General features: G+C 35.7%; 2 protein-coding genes across 3 annotated transcripts; both read right to left on the reverse strand.

Moving 5' to 3' along the window:
• Positions 1-213: 213 nt before the first annotated feature.
• On the reverse strand, positions 214-2,885 carry LOC104091921 (membrane steroid-binding protein 1-like). 2 transcript variants are annotated; one of them, XM_070197177.1, is made up of 3 exons: positions 2,404-2,874; positions 545-849; positions 214-511 (listed from the first exon to the last, which is right to left on the reverse strand). In XM_070197177.1, the coding sequence occupies exons 1-3, from the start codon at positions 2,712-2,714 to the stop codon at positions 444-446; spliced, it is 684 nt and encodes a 227-aa protein (XP_070053278.1). In that variant the 5' UTR covers positions 2,715-2,874; the 3' UTR covers positions 214-443. The 2 variants fall into 2 exon arrangements, with proteins under 2 accessions (XP_070053278.1, XP_009595658.1); XM_009597363.4 differs by having other exon boundaries at positions 214-849; positions 2,404-2,885.
• A 1,116-nt stretch (positions 2,886-4,001) lies between these two features.
• On the reverse strand, positions 4,002-5,389 carry LOC104091922 (F-box/LRR-repeat protein At3g48880). The gene is made up of 2 exons (XM_009597364.4): positions 5,031-5,389; positions 4,002-4,838 (listed from the first exon to the last, which is right to left on the reverse strand). The coding sequence occupies exons 1-2, from the start codon at positions 5,387-5,389 to the stop codon at positions 4,283-4,285; spliced, it is 915 nt and encodes a 304-aa protein (XP_009595659.1). The 3' UTR covers positions 4,002-4,282.
• Positions 5,390-11,072: the final 5,683 nt, after the last annotated feature.

The following is an 11,072-nucleotide window of genomic DNA, read 5'->3' on the forward strand; positions in this document are numbered from 1 at the left end:
TGGACTTAGAGATAAATATTCTTGATACTGATACTACTGCCAAAATTCCCTTCTTTTTACTGCCAAATGAGGGGAATGCTTCAAAAACAACAAAAAGGGGGGAAGGGTGTGATGGTTTCAGAAGTGGCTACCACAAGAAGAGATGCACTTGACACGAGATAAAAGGGAATTGCTACCACTTGCAGACATACAGGTGAACATTATATTAGCGAATGGTCGTCTAGTATGAGCTCCATTGATACATTAAAATGCTTGTTTTATTATTTCATACACCAAATCATAGACTTAAAGTAACTTGACTAAGGAGTATATGTTCTAGAATCAACAACAATCGTCTGACACGAGATAATATACACATCTTTTCAATGCCTTTTTTTTGGATCTCCACAAAAAACTGTTTCCCATAGTGCTCAGCTTGTTACTTGATAAAAATGGGGTGCCAATTAATCCTTCTTTTCAGCATCACCATCAAACTTGTCCATAGTTTCAGCAACACTTTCGGATGGACCATCTTCTGCTGGCTTTGTGCTCTCTGCTACAACACCTTCTGCTGGCTTTGTGCTCTCTGCTACAACACCTTCTGCTGGCTTAGCTTCGCGATCAGTTGATTCAACAGATTCACCATTAGCTGCACCGTCACTTACTGGCACTGTCTGCTTGACAGTCCCAACTTTGACATACTTGCTCATGAATTTATACTCCCAATCTTGCAAGGCTTCAAGCTCAAATGGGCCAAGGCCAGAGATATCGCCGGTGAGATCTTTTTCCTCAAAGGACATCTTGGCGAGAGCTCTACTAGCATCCTTTCCAGCAAACAATGCATAAGGTCCTCCAGGTCCATAGAACATTCTGCAGGACACAGTGAACAGACTTAGATACGAATATGTAGTGGTAGCTTAGAGCAATTAAGAGAGATACTGAAACAAACGATAGACCTTTAGCAGTTAACTGAAATGATTAACGTTTATCAAGATACTCAGGCATACATTTGTGAGGTTAGCTACTTATTCAAACTCAACTCAAGGTATTTGATCACTTAAGGACATAGTCCTGGTTCAATATAATGCACATTCAGTGTTCAATATCATGTTTATGCTGAAACAAGGACTAGTTATTACTAAATGTCCAGATCCAAGATTTATTGAAGTACCGATGAACTGCTTCACGGAGACGAACCAAGCTCACCAAACATAACAAAGTAAATATACGTGTTCAAAAGAAAAAGAAAAGAGCCTGCTTGATTCCAATCCAAAAGATGACACATGATTTTTCTAACTGCTTGAATTAAAACTGGAAAATATAAGTCAATCTACTGAGAATCAAGTAAAAGTCACAGTGTTCCAACAAGGAATGAAAGAATCACAAACAAGTCAAGACTGCTTTAAATCCTTGCAGTCTAAGCTTTGCCATTGTATTAGGCCTTGATCCTAATGGCTACCTGGCTGGCAGACTGACATACTTAATCAGCCGTTGGATAATCCTTGCAGAAGGAACTTTTTACTAGAGTATTTGTTCAATTGTCGCACCTATACACTAAAGAGAAAATATATTGATAGTTTCTTTTAATAACAGTAGTTCGCGGCCCAGTATGCACGTATATACTATTCCACCAGAGACCGATTACCCCAGCACTGGATAACTCTGCCTATCAATTTGTTTAGGCATATAGAAAAAGTGGCTAGTACTCCCTCCGTTCCCATTTTGTTGTCATGTATACTAAAAATAGTTGTTCCCAAATACTTGTTATTTTAGAAAATCAAGAGAGAATTAATTATCTTTTCCCAACTGCACCCTCAGCACTAATTGTTCCAGAATTAAGAAGCACGTATATAGATAAAGATTAAAGAATTAATAAGGGATAGATTAGTCAAATTATTCTTCTTATTAATTTTTTTTAATGGGCGTGTAGAACCTTATCTTTACAACTAAATGGGAGTATATTATTCTTTACTGGGTTTGAACCCTATCTTCACCCATTTTATTGAAGCTATATCACACCCTTGGGTGCTACTGATCGTGTCACCTACACACTAACTCCCTATTAGTTCCGTATTCCACCAATTCCAAAGCCGAAACACTACGCCGTGTAAATATCAAATTTTTGAGTCTGATAATTTCAGCAAAATTAGAACTTTTCCCAGCAAATAAAAAAGCATAAAGCAGTTCAAAGAAAACAGAAAGAGAGATTGATTCTAGGATCACTAACTCTTTTTTTCTCAACCAAAAATTTCCCAACTTTCACATAAAGCTTAAAACTTTCCACAATCACCAATAAAAAACAGCAAAAAGAACAAACAAGCACGAAAAATTCCACAACAAAAAGCCAATAATTCTAAAATTCAAAGTCAAAGCTTCAAATAACATCGAATAGCTTAGAAAACTTATAAAGCAAGATAAAATTACCTGCTCTGAGAAACATCATAGATCTGACCCTTAATTGCCATCAACAAAGGCTTCTTTGAATCAGACCCATCATACTCCTTCAACTCCTTTTCACTAATCTCTCCAAGCTGAACTGGGGGCGGCAGAGGCTGCACCTGTTCCTCAAAATTTCTAGACCTCTGCTGGTGACCATGATCAGTTGAACCAAACAATTCCGAGACAACATAGTAAAAAGCAAGTGCTAGAGCAACCACAGTAAAAAATGTTGTAGGAGAGAGACCTGTGCAAGCTGTGATGGAGTCTTTCAATGTTTCCCATAACTCTAGGGCCATATTTTTGGACAGGAAAAACAATTTATCTGATTCTACTGTAGGGTGAGAGAAACAAAGAGGTTTCTTTATTTGTAACTAATCAATCAGGATTGTTTATAGTGATAATTTTCTTGTGCTGTGCCGGACCAAGATCAGTGGAGTTGTTCATTTTGGACTTTTGACTATATATAGTACTTGCCCCTTTTAGTTTCCAACTACTTGTATGTAGATGAATTAAAAAATGTTTTGTTTTAATTAAAAGATGTTAGTGCACAAATTTGAGTACTACAGTTTATTATTTTGTTTTATTTTTGGAGATGTCAAGATTCCATCTTCGTGGATGGTATAATAGTCAAATCATCCTTTTTTTTCTTGAGGGAATTATATTATGCCGTCGTGTAAAAAGCCAAGTATTAAAAAAAATACTATAGTGTATTTCTTTTTCCATGAAAATAATGCACATGTTGTTTTTAATGGTTGTGCATCATTTTTTCCCTTTTAAATGGATAAATTTGAGAAAAAAATGACGTAGGAGAAATAATTGAATTTCATGAAGTCTTAAGTTTTTTTAGTCGTTTTCTAAAATTCGTAATAAAATTTTGGATTATTTCGCGGACAGTTTGATGTCTTTTGTAGAACTTAGGAAAAGATGGTAACAACTAAATTTGGGTGGGAGGGGGATTCGAAAGAAAATAACAATAAGGAAAAACAAAACGTGCAGGTAGATCATTTATCCTGAGGAGAGAAGGGTCATTCCAGAGGTATTTAGTAGACGTTAGGTAGAGAATGCCATTCAATTCTTACCAACTTTGTTAACAACGTCGATATCTTGTGGCATGAAAGTTGAAAAATTGGTCGGGCTTACCAAAATAATTGCCTAACCATTAGTTATCGTGTAATTTGCAGCTATTATTATTTGTCCATTTAGGTATATATATATATATATATAGCAACGATAAAGAGCAAGAGGACAGCCGCCAAAGTAGGTAAGCTATACTTCATCCATCTCAAATTAGTTGTAAATTAGATCAATTCATATTTTAAAACTAAAATTTAAATAGTCCAAAAATATACGAAAAGTATTATAGCTTACGAGTTATTCTCATGTCAATATGATAAAAATATCTTTTAAAATATTCGTAAAAATATATCTCTAGTTTGTACGTAAAAATGTTGCACCTTTAATGAGCTTCCTTAAAGATCAGCCATAACCTAGAGAGGATCATAGACTTCTTTTCTTGTTTGAAAACGCAGAAACAAAACGCATGCACGTACCACAAAAGAGAAAATTATAGAAACACAAAGAAATGTGATAGAACAGGAAAACAATCCTGCCGAAGAAAATACACTAATGTTACAAAATTACAACAAGAAAGTAACATTACTCTCCCATGTGCATGATGATACAGTTTTATATGTCTCCTATACTACAAAGCTACTCTCCACCTGCGGCTAGCAACCGGAAGCTGATTCACTTCCATTAACAATGACAAAGGTTTTATTTTGCTTCATATACACAAGTTTACAACATTCACTGGACCTTTAACAAGGTATATAACTTATGAAAAGCAATATATCCTTAAAAGTTGTTAAATTGCAAGAGATCTCACCTCATCCACTTTCCAGAGGTCTTCTTCATATTTATACCACCTCATCAGCCCTTCATCATTTCGAGTGCGCTGACACATGAGGCAAGAATCACTCATGCAAGTTAGGAATTTGCGTAATCTAGAGGCTTTTTCAAGAATTGATTCGTCAAGCTTGGTCAGAACTCTTTTAGGTGAAGATGGAGGGACTTCAGTGATCAGGCAATGAGATATATTGAGCACTTCCAACTTTTTTAAGCCCTCCAAGATAATAACTAAGGCGCCTTTAGATAGCACTGTGCACCGCACACTCAGCACTTTCAAGTTTGGAAGAAATGCTACCAGTGTAGATGCAAAGAGAATATCACATGGCCCCATAATCTTGAGCTCAGCAAAATTTTTGCAATTCCTTGCAATTTCCTCCATGACGTATGGTGGATTTGCTATGCTAGGCATCGTCAGTGATTCAAGATCTTCCCATATACGAATAGCCCTGCATATTCCTGTCTTTTTTATTCTGTTCCAAGCTGGCATAACAAGACGTTTAAGGCGCGGACACCTGAAAAAGAGGAGATTTGATTAACTGTCTTCTTCATTCTCACTGTAAACTTTGCTTCTCCTGAATTAAAATAATGGCAAATCATTGGACATCTGAGATATATGATGCTGCCTGAACTCTGGAATGATTGATGTATGGTTTTCTAATTAAAATTATAGAACTAAGGAAAGATGAAGGTTTATCGGGGAATACCTCTCGGCAGTATAAGTCAACTGATCGTCGCTGACATACAGATTGTAATGGAAGATTAACGTTAGTATGTTTCCACGACTGAGGTTCAAAGCAATCCTCAGGAGGCGGGTTAATGTTTTATCAGACTGACAGTCCACATATACGTACGGCTCTAACGGGATTTTGATGAAATTTGATTTTATTACAGACAAGTCCAGCGTTTTCCAGAGAAGTTGATCAGAGCAAGCTAATCGCCACGAACTACAAACTTGAGCAAGTCCAGAAGTCAACTCAAACAGGTCAAAGGACTGCAATATCTTCACCAAGATATCGTTATCAAGGTCCTCCCATCTCCTTACAGCAGAATCTCCTTCTTCCATCACAAAAGCTTCAATGTCCTATGTTTTACGGCATGAAAACACCTGTATTAAAAAAATCATTACTTCTCAAGTGTCATTATCAACCATGATGAATATCTGAATTCCTGAAGTCAGTTTGATGTTGCTGATTGTTCATTTTGTTTTCTTTTGAAAGTAATCAGACCATGAAGCAGAAAAGTTGAGCGTTAAAAGAAAGTAGAGAAATGTCTAAGGGAGTACTGGGATTCCCAAAATTGAAGAAACTAGGAAAATCTGAACCGAAACTTGAGTTGGTTATAGATAACAAAATAGTACTAAGTTCGTGCGGGCATAGCTGATTGGAGCATCACATTTCAGATAAAGAGAATTATTACGGAACGCAAAATGATACATAAAAGACCTAACATCAATTTCTTTTGAGAAAAAAGGAGATGCAGTAACATCAATTCGCACATAAAATTCCCTAGAGAGGAAAATTCCATGTCCATTAGCATTAGGATGGAAAAGCTGGAGACTTGTTATAAGCTTTGAAGAACAAGACAAGAACGAAGAGAACTGGGGGCAATCAGGGCTTACATAGTTTCCAGGAATCAAATAGAAGAGGATAACAAAACATATTTACTCTATCCATGCTATTCTATGTGATTGGGGGCAGAAATAAAGATGTTTATTTGATTTGTGTATTTAACAAGGGGTAATTAAAAAAATATAAAAGTAATAGTTAAAAAGTTAGTTGAGGAAAAAAAAAACAATATCAATGTTAGAATATTATTAGTTAAATCAATTCACAAAACTTGACAAAGTTATATAAGATAATACTAGTAAGAAAACAATAACAACTATGCCTTAAATCTCAAAAATTTGGAGATAGCAATATGGTTCCTTTGCAACCATTCAACTCTACTCGGGCCACAAATTTCCAATACTAATTAACAACAATTATGCTTCAATCCTAAGCTAGTTGGGGTCAGCTATATGAATATCCACTATCCATTATGCTCCCGTTGAAGCAGTTTCATTCAAATACTTGAGACAAACTAAGGATTCTCTATTTTTTTTTGATTTTGCACCGGGTGTCCGAGTCTCTTTGAGACTCGACTAATCCCGGGGGTGCACAGGCCCTCGGCAAGGAGTTTCCCGCAAGTGCACCACGGTTAATTCAGGTTTTATCTAGTCCGATGGCCCTCAGAAATTATTTGCACCCAGTGGGTTTCGAACTTGAGACCTTGAAAGGGAGCAAACCCCAAGGCTCAAGTCAATTGCCACCAGGCCAACCCCTGAGGGTTCTAAGGATTCTCTATGAATAAAGGTTTTCTATATTTTCTACTGAAAAACAAATCACCATTGAATAAAAAAGACTCCTGGCAAACAACATACTTAATGCAAGTGTCACGACATAACTAAACCTTAATCCTAACTGGTCAGAATTACCTATATGGATCTTTCGCTTCCATAATTTTGTAATTTGCCAATTTCGCATGGATTTCGAGAGATTGTAAGTTCTTTGAGACAACTTCCGTCCATGTAATTTTAGACTTACCTCATCCTTTTAACACCTTCAACCATCCTAGAGTCACACTTACAAACCGTTTCATTTGAACGTCGAGACATGACCGAACAATCATAGGGGACCTTTTTTCGTTTTATCCTCTATGTGTGCTATTTGTACCTTCTGTCAGACATAACCATTTCTTATCTTATTTATTTTTGTATAACCGCACATGGCACATCTATCATAAGACTTGTATTTTTTTGACACTCATCCTATGAATATGTCAAACCTCAGAAACCCAACACCCACTCCAATATATCATTGTTGGTCTCACAACTACCTATAACCTTGCCTTTCACTCTGGTAGGTATCTCCTTATCGCATAACTCATGTGACACTTCTCCATCTCAACTATATGATTTTAATTCTGTGTTACGTCTCTATTCTCCTGGAAATTGAGCTAGACATATGAACCAACTTGCTGATCAAACCTTAATAAAGGAGTATATGATCAATGTAAGACTAGTTAATTTATGATGGATCATTACAATAACAAATACTAGGTAGAGAAATAGTATCAAATATTTTGTGACATCCTGAAACAAAGAGTGTCAAATAAATTGCAACAAAGGAAATATTAATAACAAGTCCTCGATAACAGAACCAATGATGGTTTGCTAGGAGGCACCCTATCCATATACGAATAAATTCTAAATTGAAAGCTAAACTAGCAAGTAAAAACCATGGATCTTCAATCCTATTCCAACAAAACAAATATAGTGCTGGAAAAAACACTAGTATTTTTATGTTAAAGAGAATAATTTAATACATTAAAATTTTTAAAACATGTGATAATTTTATCTTAATAGAATGGTTTCGAACATTTTGAAATGTCCTAAAATAGAAAAGGTCATATAAATTGGAAAATTGGGAGTATAAAGAATAAATATATCAGGATGAAGAATATTCATCCCAGAAGGAGCTTAAAGAATGGAGAAGAAAGGAGCTAGAATGAAACGGTATTTCTCTGTAGTTCGTGACTTCTTCTCATAACAAAGTAGAGTTCTCACCATAATTCAAGTTGCTCAAATGAATAATGCAGTATCAATTGACGTATAAACAATCAATTAAGGAAAAGTGATATTACTTAAGAAAATACCAGCTGACAAGTCATAGGCAAACTCTCTACACTCCCTGGCCTTTTATAACTTAAATTGATGTCAGCCACAAGCTTATATTGAGCCTTTGAGTTTGATCAATGATAGTAATTTATCACTCTTGTATGCCCAAATACAGCAGTACTTGTGATTGAAGGGAAAGGATGGGGGCTAATTCAAGCATAAAGAAGAAGATAGAAAGCTGTTCCACGGCCTAAAAAGATGTGAACAGTAAGACTGCCTTTCTCAAATGGCTTCAATCACAAGCTTATGAGCCAGTAAGGTGCTTTTATCATAGGCTTTTGATATAGGACAAGAGAGGAGATCTCAGGACTATAATAGGCAGCAAAGATGCAGCAAATGTGGGACTCCTTTTCTGCTGGTATCTAGCTGAATTGTGGAACAAATCCCCAAGGATAACAAAGGCTTTGAAGTAGCCAAAGGACCAGCAATAAATTGCAGAATCAAGAAGGAAACAAGTAAACAGAAGGTTCTTTGCCAGCCCGCTGACAGCTATTAAGAGGAAGAAAAGGTCTAGGAATTCCAGTTAGTGAGTTGCAAAATGCACCAATGAAACAAGAAATGCTTCAACAAATACTTTTTCCAAATAAAATCGTACATCTCAACTACCAAGTTCTTGATTTCTGAGACACTAATACTCCAAAGAGAACACAAAAACTTGAAGCGTACCATAGAGCATTCATTTAAGGGGGAAGGCAATTTCTAGGAAACATTATTTTTGTGTGTGTTTGAATGCTCTGGAAAATCATAAGAGAAAAAAGTTGAAGAGTGTAAGTGAAGTTTCCAACTACATTATAGCAAATCGATCCGAAGGAAAAGTGGGAAAACATGATAGAGAATATTGGCACTCACCTTACCGTCCTCTTAAACCCAGCATCGCTATTCACCATCTCCCTCCATCCCTCCCTCAAAATCAACTAAAGCGATCTCTTACTCAACTTGGTCAGTGATCCCAACATTTATCATATAAGGACAGATCAGTGACCTCCAAGATATGGAGTTGTTTAGTCAAATAAGGCAAGAGATATGTCATGGAGAGGGTTTGATGGTGGTAACTAAAATGGAAGTGGCAGTTGTAATCAGAAATACAAACCAGCAGCTCCTGGTAAAGTGGCCAAAGCTTTCTATCTAACCTAACACTGGCTTCTTTCTTTCATCATGTTGGAAGAGATAGGTTCAAGAAAAGCAACATTCAAATCTGTGGCATGCTCATGCAAAATTGATACCTATAATAGAATAGGGTATTCATTCAACAATGGGATTAATTGACAGATCACCAAGTATGCTTATTCACCATATCAAGCTGATCCATTTCCCCTACCTTATACAGCATATCCATACAAGCCAATTTCCGCAGATTTTTCAATTGCCTTCCAGATAAAGTGAGGAAATTTGAGATGTAGTTACGCTTTTCTCTTAACCTCCTTTTCCCAAAAATTTGAAGACCCAAACATATGGTAAATGACATCCCTAAAGACCTATTAAGAAATTCTCTGAAGAATTGCTGCAAGACGCAGTATCACCAAAATACCCTTGGCTCTATAGATGTAAATGAAGAACTAGAAACCTAGAAGCAGATTAGTAAATTCAAAGCAAACATGGAAATGAACCTAACACTCTGCACATAAAAGTCTCTTTTTCTTTCACTTGCATTCTTTTTCATAAGCGTGGTGTTCAGGCTAGCTTGTGTGTACCTCGACTAATTCCACAAGGTATCTCTTTCACTTGCATTCCATAAAACCATTTCAAGCAGAGTTCTATCCCATGAACTGGAAACCCATTCTGTTTTATTTGAAATATCAAAAAACAAAAGATAGCCCAAAAATAAATAAAAACTGTATACAAAACTAAATCTGTGTACAAAATTTCATTCTTAAAAAAACTAACCTTAGAAAACCACTGATTAGAAAAAAACTTAGCCGTGAAAATCAAATGTACTTATGTTTGCCTCTAAAGTTCAATTGACAGCCTGGTTTTGAATCTTTATGTTAACAAGAAGATTAAATCGTTACGTTAACAAAAAAAAAAAAGATCACAATTAAATTTAAAAAAACCACGTAAGAATATATAAAACTTTTAAGAATAAAAGATCCGCATTTGATCATACCACACTAATTGAAATGCAGAAAACAAATAAAATAATCAGACAAGCTCAAATTCAGAACAAAAATTCCACAAGTTTTACACAGAATTACTTTAATACTCTTAACAACTTTTGGAATCAAGATCCACCTTGAATCAGAAACTAATCCAAGAAACAACCAGATTAAAGAATTGAAGCAAAAAAAAACAGAAAGAGAGAGAGAGAGAAATTTAGAACATGCCTTTAGAAGATACCAGGTAACTGTTGCGAATGGTGTACAAGTTTTTGGAGCGTTGGTTCAATTCAGTGTGTGTGTGTGTGTGAAAATATGCGGGATGATAGTGTAGCTGGTTGATGAGGAGTGAGATTAGGATTCGGGGGACGGAGAAAGATATACGAGGAAATGACACAAAAACCCCCACGTATTGGCAGGTGCAGAGTGTCAAACTGTAATAATTGTACCCTGCAACTCCCCCTGTGTCAAAAAGAAGTGTCATCATATCTTCCACTCCTTTAACTTGATTCTGGTCAACAGTCGATTTTTTATTTATTTTTTCCTTATTAGTCAAAAGTACTGAGTACATCTTTTTTTTTCCTTATTATTAAAAGTACTGTAGTCAATCTAACAACTAAAATTTGCCCCCCTAAATTTCTCTCGTTTCTTGATTGTTCTACAATGCATTTCTAACTAATGGGATTTATTGTGTTGGTTTTAGCTTAATTTACTTAAATACTGATCGATAACTGGTTGATGTCCGCTAAAATATTAATATCGAATTGTTGATATCAAACCAATTGATTCGATTAGCGATTTAGTACATTTAAAAATTCGTAACAAATAAGCTAAATCGTTAAAAGTAAGTATCCAATAAAACCGTCCGACAAGCGCCCTTATTTTTACCTGTTTTTTTTTTTTACAAACCAAAAAAACATTGAAATGGAGGAAGGCTT

Source organism: Nicotiana tomentosiformis, chromosome 3, assembly GCF_000390325.3.
Source record: "Nicotiana tomentosiformis chromosome 3, ASM39032v3, whole genome shotgun sequence".
Classification (NCBI taxonomy): Eukaryota; Viridiplantae; Streptophyta; class Magnoliopsida; order Solanales; family Solanaceae; genus Nicotiana; species Nicotiana tomentosiformis.